The following is a 27,483-nucleotide window of genomic DNA, read 5'->3' on the forward strand; positions in this document are numbered from 1 at the left end:
TTGAATATAAGATTATATCATCAGCAAACAAGGATAATTTGACTTCTTCCTTTTCAACTTAGATGCCTTTTATATCTTTCGCTTGTTTATTGTTCTAGCTATTACTTCCAGTACTATGTTGAATAACAGTGGTGATGATGGGCATCCTTGTTATGATCCAGATCTCACAGCAAAGGCTTTCAGTTTTTCCCCGTTCAGTATGATACTAGCTGTGGGTCTCTCATATATGGCTTTTATTATGTTGAAGTATGTTCCTTCTATACCCAGGTTTTGAGGGTTGTTAAAGGGAGGCTGAATTTTATCAAATGCTTTTTCAGCATCAGTTGAAATGATCATGTGGTTTTTGTCCTTTATTCTGTGGATATGATGTATCACATTGATTAGTGTATCTTGGGCCATCCTTGGATTCCAGGGTTAAATCCTACATGGTCATAATGGATGATCTTTCTGATGTATTGTTGAATTTGGTCTGCCAGTATTTTCTTGCGAACTTTTGCATCAATATTCATCAGAGTTGTTGGCCTGTGGTTTTCTTCTTTTGCATGTGTCTTTCACTGGTTTTGGCATAGGGTAATACTGCCCTTGTAGAATGAATTTTAAGATCTTCCCCCTCATCTATTTTTTGAAACAGTTTGAGGATCATTGGTATTAGATTTTTTTAATGATAGGTAGAATTAAGAAGTGAAGTCATTAGGTCTTGCGCTTTTCTTTACTGGGAGAATTTTTATTATGGCTTCAATATTGTTACTTGTTATTGGTCTGTTCATGTTTGGGGTTTATTCTTGCTTTAATCTTGGTAGGTTGTGAATGTCTAGAAATTTGTCCATTTCTTATAGATTTTCCAGTTTCTTGACATATAGTAGCCACTAATGATCCTTTGAATTTCTGCATTATCATTTGTAATGTCTTCTTTTCCATTTCTGATTTTATTTATTTATATCTTTACTTTTTTTATCAGTTAATCTGACTAAAGCTTTGTCAATGTTGCTTAACTTCTGTATTAGTCTGTTTTCATGCTGCTGATAAAGACATACCTTAGACTGGGCAATTTACAAAGGAACAAGGTTTAATGGAGAACCAACAGTTCCATTTGGCTGGGGCAGCCTCACAATCATGGCAGAAGTCAAGGAAGAGCAAGTTGCATCTTATATGAATAGCAGCAAAGCGGCAAGTAAAGAGAGAGAGAGCTTGCTCAGGGAAACTCGTGTTTTTAAAGCCATCAGATCTCATGAGACCTGTTCACCCTCATGAAAACAGTACAGGAAAGACTTGCTCCCATGCTTCAACCACCTCCCATTGTGTCTCTCCCACAACAAGTGGGATTCAAGATGAGATTTGGGTGGGGACACAGCCAAACCATATCAACTTCTCGAAAAAACATATTTTTGTTTCATTGATATTTGTATAGTTTGTTCATTTCAATTTCATTTATTTCTGCTCTGATATTTATTATTCCCTTTTTTCCTACTATTTTTGGGTTTGGTTTGCTCTTGATTTTCTAGTTTCTTAAGATGCATCATTAGATTTTCTATTTTAAGTTTTCTATTTTTTAATAGCCACTATAAACTTCCCTCTGAGACTGCTTTTGCTGTATCCCATAAGTTTTGATATGTTGTATTTTCATTATCATTTGTTTTGAAATTTTTTTTAGTCTACTTCATAATTCCTTCATTAACCCAGTGGTCATTCAGAAGCATATTGCTTAATTTCCATGTATTTGTGTAGTTACCAAAACTCCTCTGGTTATTAATTTCTTGTTTTATCCAATTCTGGTCAGAGAAGATGCTTTATATTATTTCAGATCTTCTGAATGCTTTGAGACTTATTTTGTGACCTAACACATGGTCTATTCTTAAGAAAGAATGATCCATATGCTGATGTGCATCCTGCAGCCATTGGATAAAATGCTCTCTAAATATCTTAGATTCCTTTAGTTTATGGTATAGATTAAGTTTGATGTTTCTTTGTTGATTTTCTGTCTGGAAGATCTGTAACATGCTGACAGTGGGACCCCTCCAGCTATTATTGTATTGGGGCCTATTTCTCTCTTTAGCTCTAAGATTTGCTTTATGTATCTGGATTCACCAGTGTTTGGTGCATATATATTTATAATTGTTATATCCTCTTGCTGAATTGATCCCTTTAACATTAAATAGTGACTTTATTTGCCTCTCAATTTTTTCTCTTCAAATTTGTTTTGTCTAAGTATAGTAATTCCTACTTCTTTTTTGGTTTCTGTTAGCATGGAATATATTTTTCTATGTATTTATTTTCAGTTTATATATGTCTTTATAGGTGAAGTGTGTTTTTTATGGGCAACAGACTAATGGGTCTTGTTTCCTCATCCACTGAACCAGTCTATGTACTTTGATTAAAGAGTTTAGTTCATTTATATTCAATATTATTAATGATAATAAGGACTTACTCTTGCCATTTTGTTATCTGTTTTCTGGTGGTTTTGTGATATTCTCTTCCTTCTCTCTTTCCTTCCTGTCTTCCTTTAGTGAAGGTGATTTTCTCTGGTGATATGATTTCGTTTCTCACTTTTTATTTTTTGTGTGTTATTGTATAATTTTTGGTTTGAGATTATCATGAAACTTGAAAATACTATTATATAGCCCATTATTTTAACCTGATAACTACTTGAAACTGTTTGCATAAACAAACAATCAAAAAGAAAATTAATAAAAACTCCATACCAGGGCCGGGCGCGGTGGCTCACGCCTGTAATCCCAGCACTTTGGGAGGCCGAGGCGGGTGGATCACGAGGTCAAGAGATAGAGACCATCCTGGTCAACATGGTGAAACCCCGTCTCTACTAAAAATACAAAAAATTAGCTGGGCATGGTGGCGCGTGCCTGTAATCCCAGCTACTCGGGAGGCTGAGGCAGGAGAATTGCCTGAACCCAGGAGGCAGAGGTTGCAGTGAGCCGAGATCATGCCATTGCACTCCAGCCTGGGTAACAAGAGCGAAACTCCGTCTCAAAAAGAAAAAAAAAAAACCCTCCATACCTTAACTTTTCCCCCATGATTTTTAACTATTTATTGTTTCTATTTATATCTTATTGTAGTGACTATGTCTTAAAAAGTTATTTTAGTTATTATTTTTGAGTAGTTTATCATTTAGTCTGTGTGCTTAAGATAAGAGTAGTTTAAACTCCACAGTGACGGTATTACGGTATTCTGTATTTTTCTGTGTACTTACTATTATCAGTGAGTTTTGTGCCTTCAGATGATTTTCATTGCTTATGATGTCTTTTCTTTATAATTGAAGTACTTCCTTTAGCAGGTCTAGTGTTGATGAAATCCCTCAGCTGTTGTTTGTCTGGGAGAGTCTTTATTTCTCCCTCATGTTTGAAGATATTTTTGTTCGTATACTATTCTATGGTAAGTGCTTTTTTCCTTCAGCACTCTAAATATGTCGTGGCACTCTTTCCTGGCCTATGAGACTTTCACTGAAAAGTTTGCCACCAGACATATTAGAGCTCTATTGTATGTTAGTTTTTTTTCTCTTGCTGATTTTAGGATCCTTTTTTAACTTTGACCTTTTCGGGTTTGATTATTAAATGCCTTGAGGTAGTCTTCTTTGGGTAAATCTACTTGATGTTCTATAACATTTTTGTACTTGGATATTGAAATCTTTATTTAGGTTTGGGAACTTCTCTGTTACCATCCATTTAAATAAACTTTCTTCACTATTGCTTTCTGTACCTCCTCTTGGAGGCCAACGACTCTTAGATTTGCCCCTCTGAGGCTACTTTCTACATCCTATAGGCATGTTCCATTGTTTTTTTCTCTCTCTTTTTTTTTTTTGTCTTCTCTGACTGTGTATTTTCAAATAGCCTGTCATCAAGCTTACTAATTCTTTTTTCTGCTTGATCAATTCATTTATTAAAGGACTCTGACTCATTCTTCAGTATTTCAAATGCATTTTTCAGCTCCAGAATTTTTTCTTGTCTTTTTAATTATTTTATTGTCTTTGATAAGTTTATCTGATAGAATTCTGAATTCCTTTCGGTATAGTTGTGAATTTCTTTGTGTTCCCTTAACATGGCTATTTTGAATTCTCTGTCTGAAAGGTCACATATCTCTGTTTCTCCAGGAAACAGACCCTGGAGAATGGTATCTGATTTAGCTTATTTTGTGTTATTGTGTTTTCCTGGATAGGATGATCCCTGGTATCTTATTTTGCTCATTTTGTGTTATCATGCTTTCCAGGATGGTGTTGATGCTAGTGGATGTTTTTGGTATCTGGCCATTGAAGAGTTAGGTATTTATTGTAGCCTTCACTCTCTGGGCATATTTGTAGCATCCTTTCTTGGGAAGGCTTTCCAGATATTTGAAAGGAGTTGAGTGGTGTAATCTAAACTGTATCTGATTTAGCATGCACTCCAAGCCCAGTAAAGCCCTGGTTCTTGCAGATTCATAGAAGTATTTTGTTAATGGTCTTGGATAAGATCTGGGAGAATTCTCTATGGCCATGCTGGAATTTAAGGTGCTAGACAAAGTTTCCTTTACTTTTCCCTCTGCTTTTCTCAAATAGAAGGAGTTTTGCCCTATAGCCAACCCAGCTGGTAATGTGCTGAGTCACACCTGAAGCCAGCAAGTCTCAAAGGCTCATCCAAAGCCCCTGATGTGCTACCTGGGTATCACTGCTGGTTATTCAGGGCACAAAGACTCTTCCATTAGCAGGTAATGAATACTGCAGGCATTGTGTCCTTTCCTTCAAGGCAGTAGGCTCCCTTCTGGCCCAAAGTGTGCCTAGAAATGTCATCTGGGAGCTAGAGGGCCTGGAATAGAGGCCTCATGACTCTCCTCAGTATCCCATCTTGCTGTGGCTGAGCTGGTATCCAAGATAGAAGACAAAGTCCTCCCCACTCTTTCCTTTTCTCTCTTCAAACAGAAGGAAGGGTCTCTTTTGGAGCCGTGACCGTGCAGCCTGGGGTTAGGTGCAGAATGACACCAGCAATCCCTTGGCCGCCCCTGCTGTTGTCTCAGTATGTTGCGTGCCCTGCCAGTCTCCTGTCTTTGGGCCTCGTTTGGCGCTGGGACTCACCTAAGAGTTGCATCCTTATCGCCGAGACTGTCTTTCAAGTTTACCTGAAGACAGAGAGTGCTGTAGCCCTCTGTAGCAAGATTTGTAGGTACTCAAGTTCTGACTGCTGGGATTTGTGATTCTCCTCTGGTTAGGGCTAGTTTAAATGCTCCCTCTGTGGGTGGGTGTCAGCAGAGTTTGGTCTGGTTTTCCTTTCTGCCGTAACAAAACAGTACTGAGTTCAGTGCCTCACAATTGCCGTGTTCTCCCTCCTCTAGTGCCCAGAGAAGTTCTATGGACCACGCGACCACTGTTTCCTTGTCTGAGGAAGGGGTGGCATTTGCAATTCAGAAGTGTTGTCTCTATCTTTCCAGGGCATCTTTCAGCAATATGAAGTTATAAAACAAGGTACTGAGAGCTCACCTAATTTTTGGTTCTTATGAAGGTATTTTTTCTGTTGATAGTTGTTAAATGTTAAATTGGTGTCTTCGTGGCAGGAGATGAGAGAGGGTGATGGGAGGGGATGGTTGGTGGAGCCTTCTATTCCAACATCTTGCTCCACCTCTCCAACTATTTCTTAAGCCCTGAGTTTAATTTGAGATGCTGAGCTTGAATCCATTGCTATTATAGTCCTGCTCTCTTGGCAGAGTGCTGGAGAGGGCAGAGGGGAAACCAGAGCCCTGGACCAAGGACAGGGATCCTGCTTCAGAGCCTGACGCTGACCTGCTTAGCTTCCAAAACTCCAGTGTAAATATCGAACTAAATGAGGTCTTTGCATGTTTCTTTTAATGTAAAAGCACCCAGCTGAATGACTTCTCTTTGTTTTATAGACAGTGTACAAAAAAAGTCATCATTAGTTTTGTAGATTTACTTATATGATATATTCAGCTGATTAAGAGGTTTCTTTTATATGATTTTCCCAGAGAGAACTGAACATTTTTCTTTCCTGTGTGATTTTGAGTTGGTTTCCTAGTTAGTGTCTGCAGCATAAATAATCAAAGACAACTTCTCAGGAATATGAGGAATTTAAAGATTGTTCTCAGATACAAAGAGCAGATAAACAGTGTAGAGACATAGGGACTTGAGAAGAGTGAATTTTTCTAGTTGATTTTGAGTCAATAAAATAGAAGCATTTGGCTTTTTGAAGAAAGAAGAAAATAAAATCCACTTCAGAATTCTCTTTGTGAGGGTGATTGATCTCCTATGTAAATTATAGTGTTGAATGTTGAGAATGTCTGTTCTGTTCTCTAAAGTACGAAAAGACTAGACAGGTTCTATATTTGTGTGTGCCCATGTGTGTGTAGGAGAGAATGAAAGATTGAGAGGCAGAGACTCGATATGGTTTAATGCTACTCCATACAATTGTGGTGACTTTTGTTCAGAGCCACATTAAATTTCATTTGAATATTTCAGACATTTTAATATACTCTACTTAGCCTTCCTAGGAAGGACAGGAACAAGATTTTATGGGTCCTGAAGCTTATAAAACATGATGGTCATTTTTCATGGAAAAGACATAGGATATAAAAGTAATCATTCATTTAGAACAAGAGAAAATAGCACAGCAAATTGCATATTTTAAATGCCCACAAAGGTCACACAAACATCCTTCTTTAATTTATTTTCTACATGTTTTGGCTTTGTAATATTTGATCACTGCTTCACATGACAAAGATTTTATAAAACCACTTTCCACCATTTCTATAAAACCACTTTCTACAGGGAAAAGAGAAAGTCTTTCTTAAGATGGAATAAACAAAATTTGAGTTATGTTGCATATAGTTGGAATGTTGAAACATATGACTTCATACACCTACGTCCTTGCTTTTTGTAATACTGAAAAGAAATACAGGCAACATGGTAAATTTTGTTTCTCATGAGTCTTATCAAAAATGAAAAAATATATTTTATTATGTACTTGAATATATGGCATTTATTGTTTTCCTGACAAAAGAGAAGAAAGGAAATCACATGCTTCACTTATACCTCGATGCCACCGAGAATTAGAAGAATTATTCACAAACTAGCATATGACCGTATACGTTTTGCTTCCACAGCCCATAGAATCCCAGTACCAACAACTATAAAGCACATTTATATTATACTCAGACAACCGGCCTTGCCCATATGCGCACAAACAGGGGCTACCGGTGCAGTAAGAAGTAGCCAGGTCTCTGAAAGCGCTAGCAGCACACTGGAACAGCTAGCCATAACTTAATGAGACATAGAAGTGACTGTATACCACATACATATATACCACCAAATCCGAATTTCCCAACTCAATTTCCCCTTAGCCATGTTCCCATATATCCACTTCTTAAGCTACCTAGCAGCAGAAGGGAGACAGTGATGACAGAGAAAGCAATCTTAACTGATTTCAGTTAAGGCATCTTTGTTTTGCAAATTTTACAGAAAAAGACAAACACAATATATGACTCCATGAATACATTGCTAGGTCCCACCCAGATGATCTCAGAATGAGCATATACAAATGAAAGAAAGACTCTGAAGTCTAAATTTAATGAGCTTTGTGGTAATTCTGTCTTTGCCCCAAGACCTGCCTCTGGCGAAGTCTCATCCATTGATGTATGTATTTTTCTTGCAGACTGGACACTGGGAGAGGCCACTGAGGTGGACAGGGAGTCTGGCTTCCATTAGAGTGAACCTCGTAAAAAGTCATTAATCTGAGCCTTGTATTTTGTCTCCTATATCTTTTGTGTCTTGGAAGGTCAAGGGGAAAGTGAATCTATGCTTGGTTATAGCAGGTGCTTTTATTTTTCATTATGTTCATCGTGAAAAAGTTCATTGAAGGATGTACTCTAATATTCCTTTTTGGGAGTTTAGGTCAATTTCTGTGCACAAAATGATAGCTAGCATAAGAACATGTCTGAAAAAATGCAGAATATATTTCAGTATGAGTTCTTTTCATGTCCTCAATGATAATGTCTCACTAATACTTCTGTTTTCATTCTCTATGTAATCCTTGTCCTCCAGACATCTCAGATTATTCATATCATCAGGAAATAACTTCATTCTATAACACAACGACATATCTCAGCCTCAAGGCTAGCTATGAACAGATTCCCCAAAGCACGTATTTTACTGCATCAACTCTGGGCGTAGCAAAATAGCTGAGTTTGTAGTTGGTGAGGCTTTGTTTTCTCCATCAAATAAAATCACTAAGCCAGCGTATAAGTAAACAGAAACATTCCCTCTTCTTTGCTCTTAATTGACATTTTGACACTTACCAATGAGCTAGAAAAGATGTGTGCAGGGCAAGGCTGAAGCCCAAGAGGAACGAAACTCCTTGTTTTGGATCAAATCTAGAATGTCCAACACGGATTGAAATATCTTCAGGAAAGCCATGTTGATTCTTATCAAGTGCAAAGTGTTTCATTCCCTTAGTTGTTAATTGACAAGTCTCAGGTTCTACGTAGAATTCACACTCAGTAAACCGTAGGGAAAACAGATAAAATGAAATCATGAACACACACACACACACACAGACACACACACACACGATAGCTGTGCTTCCACAAATATCTCGATGGGAATTATCTGGGTGAGCCTCTCAATAATATAAATGCATAGGAATTGTCTGGTTGAGCTTCTCAACAATATAGATTTTTGGACCTATTTTTTGAGATTTTGACTGTCTTGTCCATACTTAAAACTTATGCTTATTCTTCTTTAAAAAATATATATTTTATTGCATTTTAGGTTTGCGGGTACATGAGAAGAACACGCAAGATTGTTGCATAGGTACACACACAGCAGTGTGGTTTGCTGCCTTCCTCCCCATCACTTATGTCTGGCATTTCTCCCCATTTTATCCCTTCCCAACACCCCACACCCCGCTGTCCCTCCCCTAGTTCCCCTCTCAGTCCCCAGTATGTGATGCTCCTCTCCCTGAGTCCATGTGTTCTCATTGTTCAACACCCGCCTATGAGTGAGAACATGTGGTGTTTGATTTTCTGTTCTTGTGTCAGTTTGCTGAGAATGATGGTTTCCAGGTTCATCCATGTCCCTACAAAGGACACGAACTCATCGTTTTTGATGGCTGCATAATATTCCATGGTGTATATGTGCCACATTTTCCGTGGCCAGTCTATCATTGATGGGCATTTGGGTTGATTCCAAGTCTTTGCTATTGTAAACAGTGCTGCAATGAACATTCGTGTGCATGTGTCCTTATAGTAGAACGATTTATAATCCTTTGGATATATGCCCAGTAATGGGATTGCTGGGTCAAATGGAATTTCTATTTCTAGGTCTCTGAGGAAGCACCACACTGTCTTCCACAATGGTTGAACTAATTTACACTCCCACCAACAGTGAAAAAGTGTTCCTATTTCTCCACATCCTATCCAGCATCTGTTGTCTCCAGATTTTTTAATGATCGCCATTCTAACTGGCATGAAATGGTATTTCAATGTAGTTTTGATTTGCATTTCTCTAATGACCAGTGATGATGAGCTTTTTTTCATATGTTTGTTGGCCTCATATGTGTCTTCTTTTGTAAAGTGTCTGTTCATATCCTTCGCCTACTTTTGAATGGGCTTGTTTTTTTCTTGTGAATTTGTTTTAGTTCTTTGTAGATTCTGGATATCAGCCCTTTGTCAGATGGGTAAGCTGCAAAAATTTTTTCCCATTCTGTTGGTTGCCAATTCACTCTAATGACTGTTTCTTTTGCTGTGCAGAAGCTGTGGAGTTTGATTAGGTCCCATTTGTCTATTTTGGCTTTTGTTGCCAATGCTTTTGGTGTTTTAGTCATGAAGTCCTTGCCTATGCCTATGTCCTGAATGGTTTTGCCTAGGTTTTCTTCTAGGGTTTTTATGGTGTTAGATCTTATGTTTAAGTCTTTAATCCATCTGGAGTTAATTTTAGTATAAGGTGTCAGGAAGGGGTCCAGTTTCTGCTTTCTGCATATGGCTAGCCAGTTTTCCCAACACCATTTGTTTAACAGGGAATCCTTTCCCCATTGCTTGTTTTTGTGAGGTTTGTCAAAGATCAGATGGTTGTAGATGTGTGGCGTTGCCTCAGAGGCCTCTGTTCTGTTCCATTGGTCTCTATCTCTGTTTTGGTACCAGTATTGTGCTGCTTTGATTACTGTAGTCTTAACAAGCATTTCTGGTTATATTACTGTAGCTTTAACAAGCATTTCTGGTTATTTTTATGTTTGTGATTCACCACCACGCTTAGAAAAGCACTCTGCTGTAGTATTTTCAAGCTTATACTTATAAACCAGGACTCTTCTGATGACTGTTGCTCAGTACCACATTGGCTTAGAGAGCAATATGTTAGCCAGTCCTAATGTATAAGCATTGAGTGTTCTCCTTCTTGCTTTCCACATCTCAAAGTTCTTTCTAGTTTTTGGTTTTTTTTTTCTTCTGCTGTTACAATCCATTTAAATTTTTTAAAATTCTGAAGTAAGATATTTTTTCAGATGTTAACATTGAGTATTAGAATAAGAAGTTGGTGTGAATCAATTTTGCTGTTTTAAATGATTGTCAGATATTCTTCTAATTCACACCCCTGTAATTTTTCTCTTTTCTTGACTCCTCAATATAATATAAATCGTCCTTCAAAAATTACACTCAAGAGCAAGCAAGCAATCCAGTGGAACAAAATAACCATTAAGATGAATGGTATTCAGTGAATTGTGGAAATTTGGTACAAATTTTAAAAATATTAAATCAGTTCTTAGAAATTCACAGATACCTAGTTCAACATCAGTATCAGTTACAGACTTTCTAGGATCTTATCCTGGAAGTACAGAAGGAGAAGTCTACAAAGAGAAATTTTTGAACAAAGTACCTGATTGTATTGTAAGAGTGGTGTCCTCATTGCATAGAGCCATGGTTATTATAAGAATGTTGTAACTGTTATTTGTCCTTCCTTACAACATGAAACAAGTTTCCACTAAATTTGTCTGTCTGTAAGTGTTAACAAGATTATGAAATAAAACCCATCATTCTTTAGAAATAAAAGATTTAACAAATCAGAATTTTAATGGAATGGTATTTAAAGAAACATTCATCACTGGGAGACTGTCAATGTTTATAAAAATAGGAAAGCAATACTAAAGAAAAATGTAAACTTTTTCATTAAATTTTAGAAATTGGGGCTCAGCGAGCCGTCTTTGACCTTTAAAATGCTTATTTCGGGAAAAAGTAAAGAAAAGAAAGCAATATGTCCTCTATATAATACAGTAGATGATGAAATGTAGAAATTGCATTTTGTGACAGGAGCAACAAGAACAGCAACAATAATAAAAATAGACACATAGAGAAGGGCTCTCATAGAGGCAGCCTCGGGTGGGCCACAGTGAATTGGAGTTGGGCTTTCATAGAGGCAGCCTCGGGTGAGCCACAGTGAATCGGAGTCGGGCTCTCATAGAGGCAGCCTTGGGTGGGCCACAGTGAATCGGAGTCGGGCTCTCATAGAGGCAGCCTTGGGTGGGCCACAGTGAATCGGAGTCGGACTTTCATAGAGGCAGTCTCGGATGGGCCACAGTGAATCAGAGTCGGGCTCTCATAGAGGCAGCCTTGGGTGGGTCACAGTGAATCCGAGTCTAGTTTTCAGTTTCATGAGATCAGAAACTCAGATTTATCAGCTGTGGACTATTAAACCAAACTACTATTCAGAAGAGACTCGTTGTATAGAAATAGAAATTTTAACTTATTAATTTAAACGGAGCATAATTACGGCTAAGGTGATGGGTCAGCAGAATATTTTTTCAAGAGGAGAATTCTACTTGGGTAACAAACTTATAATTAGAAAATATTTTTGACAGCATGAAATAAAACATGGTATTAAAATTAAACTGATTGGACAGAATGCCTTTATAATGAAATCACACCTTGATCACTATGTCTCAAACTTGAACATTCACAAAAACATCTCAGTCAAATAGAAATAAAAAGCTTTTTCTAAAAGTTTTTAGAAAACGCTGAGAATGTAATCATTTTCCTTCTAGAGTTAGAGGTATTTTATTCTTGTTCTATAAATCAGGATGCAAGTATAATAAGATTCAAAAGGGAATTTATGAATGATAATTACAGGCAACTTGGAATGTTTGAAATTTAAGGGCTCAAATCATAAGAAATAATTTTCTCTCCCATAGCCTGGACTCATTTCCATTTAAAAAGATCAAGCCAGGTTTAATTAGCTCTGAGTTGGTCATATAAATGAAATGCATAATTTAATTTAAAGTAGTAAAATTTCTGTAAAAGTGAATTTCTGAAATATTGTCACTGCTTTTTAAAATCTGAATATACTGATGTTAAGAAGGCTTGATAGGACTCAATTAGGAACACTTAAAGAATACTAAAGCGGACGCCTTCTGAATGGATGTCGGCAGTGAAGACAAAGAAATGTTGCTGCTACCTTTTAAATAGCTGGAAGCACACTTAAAACAAAAGTCCACGAATGATTCTGATGGTCACCCTCAGTTAATAATTACTGACTTAGATCATTATAAAATGTATAGATAGATTGATATATGCACACTATATTTTATGTACATATATATTTATATATCTAAGAAATATATATACATATATACATATACATTGATATATGTACGTATATATGTATATACATACATGTATATGTGTATATAAATATATATTTAATATCTAAGAAATATATCTATATATGCATATATACCCATACGTATATATGTATATATATACCTATGTACATATATACGTATAGGTATATATGCATATATAGATATATTTCTTATAGCTATATACATACATATATTTTATATCTAAGAAATATATCTATATAATAATATAGATATATTTCTTGTATATATGTATTTCCTTTTTTTTTTTTTTTTTGAGACTGAGTTTCGCTCTTGTTACCCAGGCTAGAGTGCAATGGCGCGATCTCGGCTCACCGCAACCTCCGCCTCCTGGGTTCAGGCAATTCTCCTGCCTCAGCCTCCTGAGTAGCTGGGATTATAGGCACGCGCCACCATGCCCAGCTAATTTTTTGTATTAGTAGAGAGGGGGTTTCACCATGTTGACCAGGATGGTTTCGATCTCTTGACCTCATGATCCACCCGCCTCGGCCTCCCAAAGTGCTGGGATTACAAGCTTGAGCCACCGCGCCCGGCCCAGATGTATTTCTTATATATAAAATATATACATATATAGATATATTTCTTATATATAAAAATATATATATACATAACATATATATAGTGTGTATATCTATCTATCTATCTATCTATCTATCTATCTATCTATACATACATTTTATAATGGTCTAAGTCAGTAATTATTAACTGAGGGTGACTACTTCAGAATCTCTGGTGGATTTTTTTTCTCATATACATACTTGACCTCTACCCTGTACTTTCTAAATACAATTTCATGGGTAAGACTTAAACATATATGTTTTTGAAAAGCTCCATGGGTTAATACTGATGCTAAGATTTGAGGTCAAACATGGGCAAACCTGCCAGTGTTATATTGTTAGGGCAGGATATCAGAATTCAAAACCTACTGGGACAGGAAATTTGGATTCTATGATTGGAAATGTGCTCAGATGCAGCACTCATCTGCTTGTGAAAGCCATTACTATGTCATTTCCTCTGACCAAAGGCTGGATTTGAAAGAATGGATTGGGTTGGATCCCGGCTTTGTTGTTGATCCAAGATGTTTTTATGTTTAGTTATATATATGCGGTGGGAAATTACTAAGCCAGTGCTAGTTTAATAAGGTTGAAAACATTTGTAAATAGCTTTATTTGATGATAAAATAAAAATAATTTATTTTGAGAAGTTGAATGAAAAAGTGAATTGCATTTTACTAAAATTGTTTAGTAAAGGCAGGGAATTTGATAATGACTATGTTTTTAATTATTAATACCCTGTTTCTAAGTTCCTGAGATTTCAGGCCAGCCCAAGAATCAAGACAGAGATGGTAGAATCTGAACCTGAGGGGGGCCTGAAAATAAAATCCTGGATGTGAAACAGAAGTCAAGAGCCAAAAAGTGATCCATGAGCTTGCAGTTGGGTCAGTGAGCTGCAATTGCATTTTATTACTAAAAGCAAAGTAGAGCAGATGATTGGGAGAAAGTTGGTAGAAAACAGAACCCAATATGACATCTTCCCAAAAGGTTTAGGCCAGAGCTGAGAAGTCCATCTATTTGATGAAAAAAAAGGTAATTATTTTATGTCAGGCTAAACTAGGGGATAAATGACTGAAACAAAACTTCGGTGATTGAAAAATTTACTATCTAGTGTGGGAGGCTGATGATGACTGAAAAGTGTGACCGATTCAGTCTGAATTTCATCAACTAAGACTTTCAAGAAAAGATAATAGGAAGTTTTACTGGTCAGGATAGGCTATGCTATGCCTCAGTGACAAAATAAACTTGAAATCTCTAGGGTTTTTATAATTTTTAGTTTTACATTTAAGTCTTTAATCCATCTTGAGGTAATTTTTGTATAAGATGTAAGAAGGGGTCCAGTTTCAATTTTCTGCTTATGGCTATCCAGTTTTCCAAGCGCCATTTATTAAATATGGAATCCTTTCCCCAATGTTTGTTTTTGTCAGGTTTTTCAAGGATCAGATGGTGGTAGATGTGCAGTCATATTTCTGAGATCTCTATTCTTTTCATTGGTCTATGCATCTGTTTTCATACCAGTACCATGCTGTTTAGGTTATTGTAGTCTTGTAGTATATTTTAAAGTCAGGTAGTGTGATGCCTCCAGCTTATCAGGTAGTGTGATGCCTCCAGCTTAAGTGTGATGCCTCCACTTAATACCTAGGTGATAGGTTGAGAGGTGCAGCAAACCACCATGGCATACATTTACTTATGTAACAAACCTGCACATCCTGCACATACATTCTGGAACTTAAAATTAAAATAAATTAAAAAAAAAAATCTCATGGCTTAGTACGATAAATGTTTATGTGTTGCTCATCCAAATTTTCAGTATATTCATGGTGTCAGGGTTGGAGAGCTCTGTTCTACAGTCACTCAGGGACTCAGACTGCACCATCAGGAATACAGGGTAGCAAAGGTCACATGAACAAGGAGTAGAAAACATAAAGTATGCATATCTGCTCCTCTATGCATTGTCCTATAAGTGACACATGTCACTTTTGCTTAAAGCGTCTGCCAAAACTAGTCACATGGGCCTACCTAATATGGAGAACTAGACATTCCGTAAGCAGGAGAAATCTTGGCAACAAATCTAAGCCAATTTTGACAAGAGTATTGGGGAAAAGGTGTAGAACACTATCATTTGTGAAATCTCTCCACAGGAAAGCAGAACACTGAGGTGAGATATAGCACCCAAATACAACATCAAACTAAACTACCAGTAGGTAGAGGCCGTTCTGAAAGGCATAGGCTACGCTAAAAGAATCCTGGAAGAGAGTAACTAAAGAAGATTGGGAATGAAATATAGACAAAGAGCAAGAAGCAGTTTCTTGAATCCCTGAGGATTAGCCCAGGAGCCGTTAGTAAAGTAACTCCTTCCCTGAGTTATTTGTAGGAAGCATTTATTAGGAGAAATAAACCAGTGCAGACATTCCATTTCTATTATAACTTAAAATTGACATGTTTCTATAAATACCAGAACACCGTGCCTGCCATTGACTCTTTTAGTTTGGAAAAAAGAAAGAAAATTTACATTTTTTAGAGAATTAACTTCAACTTTCATTGCTCTGGAAGTTAGGAAGTGAGAAAGAAATATATCGTATTTTTAAATTGATTCAGATCTGATCCTGTGAAAGTTTTCTTTGATTATTGCAAAATGACCACAGAGACAGACAATGCAAAAGGGGGTCTGGCAAACTATGGTAGACAAAAGGATTATGTAAAATATAATCATAGATAAGTTAGTCAAGCTAGATGGAGTATACATATGGTGAAAAGTGAATTGCATTTAGGTGTCACTCTCTTAAATGTCACATTTTTGTGTGAACATACATGTAAAAATCCCTGGCATATGCTAGACGCCCAGTACTTTTTTAATAGGCACCATATAAGAGAAGAATGTTTCTATAAGATGCTATTTTTGGAAAACCAAAAATGAGACATCGAGCAAAAATCTTGAACATAAAGTTCATGGCTGGCAGTAGCTAAGCTACATGGAAAGTTGAATAAACTGTTGAAGAACTTTACAGTGATTTCCAGAGCTGCTTAAGGCAGATGAGGATGAAGGAATGGTGCTTGGACTTTTTAAAAAGAAGAGTTGTCCAGTAGGAGAATGGACTGCCTGATGGAGTAGTGAGCCTCAATCATTTCATCTGTTAGCATGGAGGCTCATTCAGCATTTGCAGGGGTGTTCCTATGTTAAGAAAAATTTGTACTAAATTAACTTCTTGTATGTCTCGTCTCTGAGCCACTGTGGTTTTATAATTTCCCTGTATTCATATCCTTATATATCAAGAGATTTATTCAAAGTTAGGGAGTTGGTATGAGGTGAGAGAACCATCTTTACAAGTTGAGGAGTAAAATTGGGATGGACAATTGGAGAATGTGAGAGAGAAGCTTTTGAGAAACTTCAAGAAACAATTTGCTATGATGCTTTTTTTTTTTTCATGCGAGCAATAACAAAATACCATTGGCCCTGAGTCACTGGGAGTTGATTAATAGGAATGTGATGGGTGAGGAAGATAGTGATTTTACTGGCATTAGTTTGGCCAAATGGCTGGGCCCTCCCACTGTGGATGTTCCTTATCCATTTTGGTTCAGAAGAAGGGAGACTCAGTATCTTCAAAATCATGTGCCCTAAATGGCTCTTTGGTTTCAGCTCCTTTTCCACTATCTTCAGGAGATCACCCAATTCCCATTTCAAATAGGCAAGTAATGAAAGTAAGTTGTTTGATTCCTTCTCCACTGAAGAAAGCTCTTCATATTTAAAGTACCTTACAGTGGAGCATAGAACAAATTCCTGGTAATAAGAGTTGGGATTCTGTATAATCAGTTCTCAACAATATTTTGGGATCTCATCATCTGAATATTAGGAAATTTCTTAATCACTATGGAATAAGAGGGTTTATATAAAATAGCAACAACTGAAAGATTCTAAAGGTTAAGGTTAGTAGGTTGTTTGTCTGTTTTAATATGTATTTTTAGAAGACTTTCTGGAATCTCACTTAATCCTCTAAACTACAATAGAAAGTTGGCATGATGTGTATCCTATCTTTCTGTGGGGAAGCTAAGCATGGAGAGGACAAATAGCTCAGTAAGTCACATAAAACTAAGGTAGAGATGGGATTTGAACTTGAGATTATGCTCTTTGCCAGTTCATAAAATTACTTCTTGGCTTTCCTCCCATTTTAGATAATTTTATTCATGATGATGAGCTGGCTTAGAGGAAGAAGGCAAGTATGGAAAAGGAATTTAATTTGGGGACTTAGTAATGGTGCCATCTGAATAAATTTTCTCAGTGTCACATAAGCTAACATAAATCATGAGTGTTGGAGTCTTCATTATACAATTTCTTCCGTGTCAAAGATGTCAATGACAGGCCTTGATATGCATTTGCAAAGAATTCTAAGATTGCTCTTGCATGACCTCTAGCAGCTGTCTCTTCTTTCGACAAGCAATTCAGAAGATGAATTGTGAAACAGAAAAACAAGAGCAAACACATTTATTCATCTCAGGTTAGAGCGGTTCAGCTCTCTTCACATATTTTCTTTTATTAAAGTGCTTTTAAATTATACATTTCCTAATAATGAAAACATCCCAGCAGGTTAGAATACAAAATGTGTAATAAATATATGTATAAATATACACACAAAATATTAAATTAAACAAAATGTATCAGGTCAAGCGAAAGTGTTTTTGTTGTTAAGAGGCAAGAACAATATGTTTACTCTGGAAGATCTTTTTATGGAAAATTTAAAAAGGTGATAAAAACTACCCATAAATCACTTCCAGAAGATAAGCAATGTTAACATTTTGTATCTCACTTTCTCTTGCTCTGTGTGTGTATGTGTGTATATGTGTACTGACATATATACACATATACATGTACTGCATGTATATGCATATGTATTATATATGCATATATATGCAAAAAAGTGTCATGAATATATTTCCACATCTATAAAAAGTTATCTAATTAGTATTTTGTGGCAGAATATTCTTCCTCAATAATTAATGTATTGACAAATTTTTGTCATTACATGAACTTCAATGAACACCTTCCTTTTAAGTTCCTAAACATATAATTGCAAGTTCAAATCGTATGGTTCTTTAGCAGTTTTGATGTATATTGCCAAGTCACATCTCGGAAAGGTCATACCCCAAGAATAAGATAGTTACTTTATTTGAACACTTGTCAACAATGGGAATTGTCAAGAACTATACCTAATTATATGTAAAAGGCAAAATATGCTGTTTTGATGTTGGGATATTCGTTTCTTTGATCTCTGGGGTGATGAATATAGTTTTACAGGCCCTCCATTTCTTGCATGACATTTTTTTGCCTTTTTCAAACGTAGGGTCATTGTTTTTTAGATCAGAAGGTATTTTTAAGATAAATTATTATGTACTGTTACAAAATTTTTTATTTGCCTTTTAAATTCACAGTGTGTTGTGCCAAAAATCTTTTAATTTCTGTGTAAGCGAATGTGTGACGTCTTCATGTGCTTTGTCTAGTGTCATGCATAAAATGTCCTCTTCACCCCAATTATGTACAGTTACCATATTCTCTCCTCGAATTTTATGATTTTGTTATTTAAACTTAAATCTTTAACATATAAGATTAACATGTGCAATTTGGTATTTTAAGTAAAGGAGACTTAATTTTAAAAATGTTCTTAAATGATTAACACATTGTCAAAAAACTCACAATAAATATATACCCTATTAATCACTGTTACTACATGTTAAACTCACCTATATCTAATCTCTCTCTAAATATATGCATATACACACAAGCATTCATACACACAGACATATCTGTAAATATATCTGTGTGTATATACATGTAGATAGCAACAAATATAAGAATTTCTGTGTCTGTACTTTCTATTCTATGCCACTGATCTTTTTGTCTGTTCTGGTAACCATTACTGTTTTAATTAAATATTTTACCTTAAAAATATCTCCTGATTTACTAAGGCAAAGCTGACCCTACCCGCCCCCATTATTACTCCTCATTTTTTTCTTTTCTGTTCTTATATTTTAAATTTTTTTTTTTTTTTTGGCTAGCTATTTTAAGATGTATTTTCTTAGTTTTCTTTTTTTTTTTTTCATCTATAGGACTTTGTCTTTTAAGTAGTCTTAATATTCTATTATCAGGCATTCTTAGAATAGATATCTAGTCCACTAAATGGAAATGCATAGGAGTCAGGGCTGAGAAGTCCAAATGCCATCAAATCCCTGAAGAAATCATTGTGACCAGCATCGGTGGTGACTCTGTGTACCGGCAACTCCAGTGTGAGAGTACAGAAGGAGCAGGAAGTGAGGCAATGTGAGTGTTCAACTGTGATTTCACATGGCCACACCCCAATTTATTTCTGGAAAGTGCATGTGACATCTATTCACATATGTTCCTATCTTTATATTCTCCAGGATATGCCAAATAAAGTAACAACCCCAAAGGCAGTCTGTTTTAGAAAATCTATTAGAAGAGGGTAAAATACAATCTTACTTATGCACAAAATAGAAACTTAGCTCTTCTGACCCCTGGTGTAACATTGGATAAGCTAATGTTCTTATGTGTTTTGAGCAGTTGGCTCACTCTAACTCTTTTTGTATGAAGTATTTCCCAGCATGGTGCTGCAGTGAAATGTGTGCCCTTCTTGAAAACAGGTAAAGGTATAATTTTTGAATAGTTTTTTTTCTGGGGCAAATGAATCTACACTGATCTATTGACAATGTTGTCCAATAAGGCCTGAGTAAAAGTGTATAAAAAGATGATTGGCTAAAATGAGACATGAAGCCTGTGGCTGAGGAAAAATATGAAGTCATTGGCATACACAGGGTTGTACCCAGGGCTGTGGCAGTGCTATCACCATGTTTTAATCAGTCACGGCTGACAGCAAAGTGACCCCTGCTGTACAGAATGTCCAGCCTGGTTGGCTTTCCAGTCTTAAAGAATCTACCTCTCCCAGCTTCACTGATGTGTGAAGGCGTTTCACTCACTGCCATTCTAATCCTGTCCCCTAAAGAAGAGCATTCATCTGCTGGGTGCGGTGACTCACACCTGTGATCCCAGCACTTTGGGAGACCGAGGCAGGTGGATCACCTCAGGTCAGGAGTTCGAGACCAGCCTGGCTAACATGGCGAAACCCCTTCTCTACTAAAAAATACAAAAATTAGCTGGGCATGGTGGTGGGCACCTGTAATCTCTGCTACTCAGGAGGCTGAGGCAGGAGAATTGCTGGAGCTGGGGAGGCAGAGGTTGCAGTGAGCTGAGATTGTGCCATTGAACTCCAGCCCAGGCGACAACAGCGAGACTCTGTCTCAAAAATAAAACAAAATAAAAGAAGAGCATTCATGAGGTATTCTAAGTAATTGTTCCTTATTCATCATCAAAGTCCTTTAGTAAAAACCAGGAGTGGTCAATGGACATCCACATGTCTTTGCTTAATTCTATTAAAAAGTTCTGGAAAAGCCTCTGGACAGCCTTTAAAAGTCTTTTTGCTTACTCAAGAGCAGAGTATAATCTATTTAATACAGTTTTTCACTGATAGCCAAAGGTGGGCTTCACTAATCTGGCTTTCAAGTTGGAAAGAGAAAAGTTAAGTTGATTCCTGATAGATTTTTGCCCTAAAATTTAACCTCGGGCAGTGAAAGCCTCTTTTATCCCAGGGGAGTAGCTGCTAAATGAGGCCCCTTTATAACCACTTCAAAATGCACTTTCAAAACAAAAGTTAGAAGGTGCTATGATCCATTCTCAAGAAGGATCTCTTTCTGTTCAAAACCCGTCCTGACCTTTCTGTTGAAGAAGAACAAAATAATGTAGTAACAAAAACACAAGTGGCTGCCAAAGGAAGAGAGAGAGAAAAAAAAGAGTTCCTGTAAGGGACTGAAACAATAAATCTCCTCTCTGCTGAACTCCCAAAGGGAACGTGTGTATTTCCTCCCGTTCTTTATCAGAGCCCCCAAAATAAGTAGGAATGGGCAGTGGCTATTCACATTCAATACACCTTTTCCATTTGCTAATAAGGCCCTGCCAGGCTGGGAGGGAATTGTCCCTGCTTGCCTCTTGAGAGAGAAGCCATTGACACCATCTACAGGCACCATGGAACTGCTTCAAGTGACCATTCTTTTTCTTCTGCCCAGTCTTTGCAGCAGTGACGTCAACACAGGTATCTTTGTCTCTTATTCTTCTGGTGGTACAGATTGGAAGTCAGTAGTGGGTGACTCAGCCTCAGTTTACTTTCAGGGGTCTTCCCCTGACACTTTGATGCAGGAATTCCTTTAATGAGTTGAGCGTTTGGATGTTGACTTGGAGTGCATGGAAAAGGCTTGAGAGAGACTGTATTTGTTTCTATGGAAGGGAAATGTTTGTGGGTACAGCACCCTGAAAGCATGTTTGATGAAATCACAGAGTACTGGGAACGTACAGTGGCCTCTTTAGAGCATAGAAATCTGGGAATAGAATACTGGTTAAAAATATACTTTCTCTCCAAAATATATTATTTTCAGACGTTGCTCAGAAATAAGATTGGCATGTGTGGGTGAAAGGCTTTAATCGGAGATATTATATTGCAGATGTTAGGCTGTATTTTTCCCAACCTTTTTTCAGGTCTGATAAATTGGGAAGTTGGGTAAAGCTGCCTAGGGAAGTGTAACAGTATTTTGGGGTAGGGTGAGTAGAGAGAGATTCATTTGATTACAGTCTATAGACTTTTGCTGAAGAAATATGTACATATCTAAGCACATATACACATTTTGCATAACATTTCAGGAATACTTAAACATAAAATCCTATTTACTTCTGGCTAAGAAACTCAGATAAAAGATAGGTATGTATTACATAAGCCTTGAATATATTAATGGACAATTTAGAGAATGATTTACATTTGACTTTTAACCCTTCCTGAGTGATTGAAAATAAACAATTTAATCCATATTTATTAGGTTCCTACCCTGTACTGGAAGGAATATAAAAGCAAGTAAGATGTCCTTGCCCATAGTGATGTACGAGTGGGAGAAATGAGCATGTGATTTTAATACAAAATAGATTTAATAAGTGTGAAAATTGAAGTACAAACTACCATAAAAGAACACAATCAGGAAAGACTGATTCAGACTCTGAGAGGTCTTGGGGGAAAAAAACCAGAAACACTCATTTCTAATTTTATTTCACTCATTTTCAATTTAAAATATTGCTGCCTGAAAAATTCTAATTTACAGCGATAATGTCGGAAAAAATAAGTACATCCCTCCCGAACAGCATTTTATCAGTCATTTCTCAAAATATCTATGTAAATTTAGGACAAATTCAAAAACACTTCAAACTCACACAGATCTGCTCATCTTGCATCTTGGAGTTTCTGAGGTTAAGTTGCAGCAAGCATCAAGATCAGAAAATTTAAATTAGAAGAGTTAGTAGAGTCAAATCGTTTTAAGTAAAGATTATGTGGCCACAGAAATCATTACATAGCTTATAAGTAACGTCAGTGTGCTTGGGGAAGATTGATGGGAATCTCAATGCCATGGAAAACACTGCTGACGATTAGATGTGCAGATGAGTGTGAAGTCTGACACGCTGGCTTAGCCTGCTCGCTGCTCCAGGTCTGCGAGCATCGGTGAGTAGAGTACTTTGCCGGCACTATTAAACTGATAGATCATTCGTCCTTCTGAAAGTAAAGCGGAATAGCATCAATAGAAGTGGCCTGCAATACCTGGCCTTAAGACATAAAGGTGGACAACCCAGAGATGTGCTCCGCGTTTTTCTGTTCCGGTCATTTTTGGAAAATACACACCTCCTTTTGCTCACTGGTAATGAGCCCAACCTGTTAACAGTGTCTTCTTTCTAATGAACTGTTAACCCCTGTAGAATAATTTCCCATTTGAGCAGAGACAATAGTTACATAATAACTATCTCCTTCAAGTCAGCCAACAAGTGTACAGGTTAACTGAAGGCCAGTATCTGTAAACAAACCAATAAACCAAAGCTACTCCATTTGTCTCAGAAGAGGAGGCTACAGCTCAGGAGTGTAAATTGACCATCTGAGTGAAGCAGGAAAAGACTGAATTTCCCATCTACGTGTTTGATTTTGTTGCACCTGGCTCTGCCTGCTTTGTTTTTCTTTGCAGATTAAGCACAGGAAATAAAGCATTTCCTAAGCTGATTATGTTTTTTGTTTCCTTAACTCCCGGTTCCAGATACACATTGATTTCGGAGCTTTGGAAATCCAAATCCTAAGGATATCCAAACTTAGGATGATTAACATATTTCTTCAGCAAAGTTGATTCTTGGGGGCGAGGAGGGAGGCATTTCATCTGTCTTAAATTCACAAGCTGTCAAGCAGATCCATGCATTTTTGCATAGCAATTTATTCCTAAATAATGATCTTTTAGATAAATTGACTACTTTTCTTTTTTTCTGACATTTTGTGTCAGTCTCAGATTTAAATAAGTAAAATATAGTCTTTTGTGCTCTTTGTGAAAATCAAGGGAATCTTTCTACATCACAGTGAGTGAGTGACTTTTTGTTACTTGGTTGGTGGTATAATATTTTTCAATCTCCAATTTGGAAAGCTGTTCTATTGAAAAGTGTACGGGAGATTTCTGAAGGGGAATTGCCATTCTTTCCTAAGGTTTTCTAAATTGTGTTTAAAACTGAACAGACCCCTACAGTGGCTTTTATGGCTTTTAAATCTGGTATGGAAGAGCTTTTGACTGTCAGGACAGAGAGAAGTTAATGAAGAGAGATTCCAAGAAGGAGGAAACGATACGCATGTACTCATCAAGTTGAAATTTACCTCAACGTGGGAAAGATTAAAATGTGGTAGGCATTCTCAGACAGGGACAAACACCATTTTCTTTACTGGCATATGAATAAGGATTTAATTGCTTTGAGAAATTAATTTGTTAGTGAGTGAACATTCAATTTCATGAAAAAGGATGCTTAAACACGCTATCAGCAGACTCCATGCTAAATATTGTAGGTTTATAGAACTTAATAAAACTCAGGCCTCACTGTAGAAGTAGGGGAGAGAGGAAGATGAGGGAAGTTACATATAAGTTTGATTATCTTGTAGGCTTTAAGAGGTAAATAAAGAATAACACAGACAATTTACAACTAGCCTGGTTAGGGTATAAGGACATCAGAAAGGCCACATATGAAGTGGAAATTATTATAAGCTTCGAAGCTTGATAATCAAGAGGTTCCAGAGGAACAAAATTTATTGAGTAGATACATTGTAACGTTGGTATATTCTAGTCTAGAAATATAAAGTGGTCACACTTGGGGCATAGTTAAGTACTGGGAAATAAGGTTGGAAATAGAGCCTCAGGAGATAGTGAATATCAGGATGAGAAATATTGATTCATATAGTTAATTAGTTTGAGTCTATAAATGTGTTTGAGTATGAGAATTATATGGTCATGGCTATAAAATGGGAAGATTAATCTGTCAGCAGAATATAGATTAGACTTTTGGAGTCAAGAAAAATAAAAGATAAAGAAAAATTTTTAAAAAAAGGAAGTAAAAAAATAAAATAGTTCAAATGTCATTGCAAATCCAAGAGTCTGTCAATAAAATGAAAAAAAGGGTCTAGGAAGAGCTTTAAGAAGGTAGAAAGTGTATGATTTGACATATCACTGACTGGCAATGAGGGAGAATGTGACTGAAATGTAGAGACAGGGTTATTTGAATACCAGAAATAGGAAAATGGCTCGGGAGCAGAAATTAGGAAAGATACGAGGAGATGGTTTAGTGAGAAAAATGATATTTAGTTTTGGACATGGTGATATTGAAATCCTGATATTTATGTAGAGATGTCCAATAGTAGATTAAAATTGTCTGATGTGTAGTTGAAATGCCCCTGGAGCCAGAGGTGATGTTGAGAGGTGAATGTTCTTTAGTCCTGAGTCTCACATATTTCTGAATCTTGCTCATTGTAACATTAATGACATAGAGAAGCAATTTATCTTTCTTCTGGATGCCCATGTTTCTAACTCTCCTATGGCACTTATTTCCAATTCTATCATAGTTACTTGTGTGAATGTCTTATTTCTCTACTCTACTATAAGCACCTTGAAAGTAAGGGCTATATTTGTTACAGATTGTTTGCTCAGCAACTGTTCTATACACATAATAAGGACATAGTCATCTGAATGGATGGATAATTGAATAAAATAGTTGCCTTTTTATTATTTTCGTATTTTAATTTCTTCCTATGACAACCACCTAACAGTTTACTACCTTGTCCTTATGAAAAATTTATGGACAATTATGAATCAGAGAACACAATATAGAAAGAAGTAGATTATTTTGATTTCAGTTATGAAAGTCAGAACTAAATATAAGGAAAAGGGCTTCTTATCAAAGGTGAGCCAGCTCTCAAACTGTAACCACCGCGGGGAAGAATATCTAAACAGAATCAGCCCTACTTCTTTTTGGGTATCAAATACTCAATGTAATACGTTCCTATAGTTAAAAGTATTCTAGGAGATACCTTATTCTCAACCAACTCCTCAAAACTACCAAATTTTTTTTTTTTTAAAGCGAAGTTTACAAAAATAGAAGTTGGAAGAAAGTTAAATAAACATCATACATCTTTATGCATCATTGTAGGTAACATGAGTTGCTTCAGAGTAGATAATTTTGCTTAGTACTTCTGCTGAGCTTAATTCACACCAATATTTCTTACCTGAAATGGGTAGTCTATTGCGGGAAGACTAAATCAATATAGAACAAATCCAAATGGAAAAGTATTTAGTCTGCAAACTATTTCTTTACATTCTTTCTTCACTGCTGATTTTTAATAATCCCCACCTAAAGGTAGAAGTGATCATTCTAGAACTCCTATTTTCAAAAAATTCATAACAGTTGTTAGAAACAACTTTTCTGGAAATTTTATCTGAAGTTCGTAGTTATCCAGAAAACTGAGAAAAAATTAATATTTAAGGCTTTACAAAACTTTAAGTTTACCAGAAAACTGCCTATCCTTTCCTTTCCATTGGTGAAGTTACATTTCAAGCTGCAGCTAAATATTTTAACTTGTTAATAATTATCTAATTCAAGTTACTTGCATTCTTTTTAGTAATCACTTTCCAACTTCCTCTTTGTCTTTAAAAACAATATGAGATGCATGTTTCTAAACACTCAATGTCAGAGTAGGAATTTTTTTTTTTTTAAAGGAGTTTTGCTCTTGTTGCCCAGGCTGGAGTGCAATGGCACGATCTTAGCTCACTGCAACCTCCACCTCCTGAGTTCAAGCGATTCTCCTGCCTCAGCCTCCTGAGTAGCTGAGCTTACAGGCGCCTGCCACCACGCCTGGCTAATTTTTTGTATTTTTAGTAGAGATAGGGTTTCACCATGTTGGCCAGACTGATTGCAAACTCCTGACCTTAGGTGATCTACCTGCCTCGGCCTCCCACAGTGCTGGGATTACAGGTGTGAGTCACTGTGCTCAGCTCAGAGCAGGAATTTAAGTAACCTTCAATTACTGTGTACCGAATTCTTTCCAACTACTGAATTCCTATCCATTATAGGTCTGTCAGGTTAGACTAATAATGCCTTTTGGCAGATAGAAGAAGCTCTCTCAGTTAGCAAACTAGATTCTTTTTGTACTGTTGCACACAATGAGAAACATTAGTGGTGTCAATTACATCTAGAAAGAGCACTATATGGTTCCCAAATTTGGGGCAACCATAAGAAAAATAGATTTTTAAAACTTCAATAGAGGTTTCATATCCTGTAGAATGATATATGTAGGGATAATCATAACTAGTCCCTGTATGAGCATTAGATACCTATTGTGTCTTTCCCTACATCTTCTCTGGCCATGTTTACTCCAGCCATTGCTATGGCAACCAGCTATGCACAGCTGTAACCTGACAGCCCCTTGCCTCACGTTAATGCATATATCCTGCTTTCTTTCTGGTACTATTCTTATACAAAGGTGCATTTCAGAATCTGGCATTATCAGGCGCCTGAACTAGAAGGGCAGGAGCATTAGCATTCTATGAGACAGCTCCTGACAAAGGAGGGGATGGAGCCACTGAATACATAGATGCTTTCCTCTTCTGTTCCTGCTCCCGGTTCATTGTTGTAGTCCTTTACTCCTCTTCCTGAGGTCAATTTTTTCAATATAAACTGCCTGAACAGAAGCCTTTGTTTCAGAATCTGCTATTTAGGAAAATCCACGATATACTATTTTTCTTGATGAGAACATTTTGGTTTAGATGATAGTGTATATCTAAGTATAGCTTAGTTTCAGTTTTTCTGACACTCTAATTAATATGTACTACCCTTCTTCCCTTTCATTTCAAAAAAA

At 36.6% G+C, this 27,483-nt stretch overlaps 1 protein-coding gene across 9 annotated transcripts in view; it reads left to right on the forward strand.

Annotated features, from left to right (window-relative positions):
• The first annotated feature begins 21,094 nt into the window (after positions 1-21,094).
• Positions 21,095-27,483, forward strand: part of EMCN (endomucin) — a 113,999-nt gene continuing 107,610 nt past the window's right edge. For all 9 annotated transcript variants that reach the window (XM_012436547.2, XM_012436546.2, XM_064384056.1 and 6 more), the window contains exon 1: positions 21,095-21,336. In XM_012436547.2, coding sequence (XP_012291970.1) covers positions 21,270-21,336 — 67 coding nt within the window. In that variant the 5' untranslated portion in view covers positions 21,095-21,269. The remainder of the gene's footprint in view (positions 21,337-27,483) is intronic.

The sequence above is a fragment of the Aotus nancymaae genome, unplaced genomic scaffold, assembly GCF_030222135.1.
Source record: "Aotus nancymaae isolate 86718 unplaced genomic scaffold, 86718_ANA_hifiasm-v0.15.2.pri h1tg000033l, whole genome shotgun sequence".
Classification (NCBI taxonomy): domain Eukaryota; kingdom Metazoa; phylum Chordata; class Mammalia; order Primates; family Aotidae; genus Aotus; species Aotus nancymaae.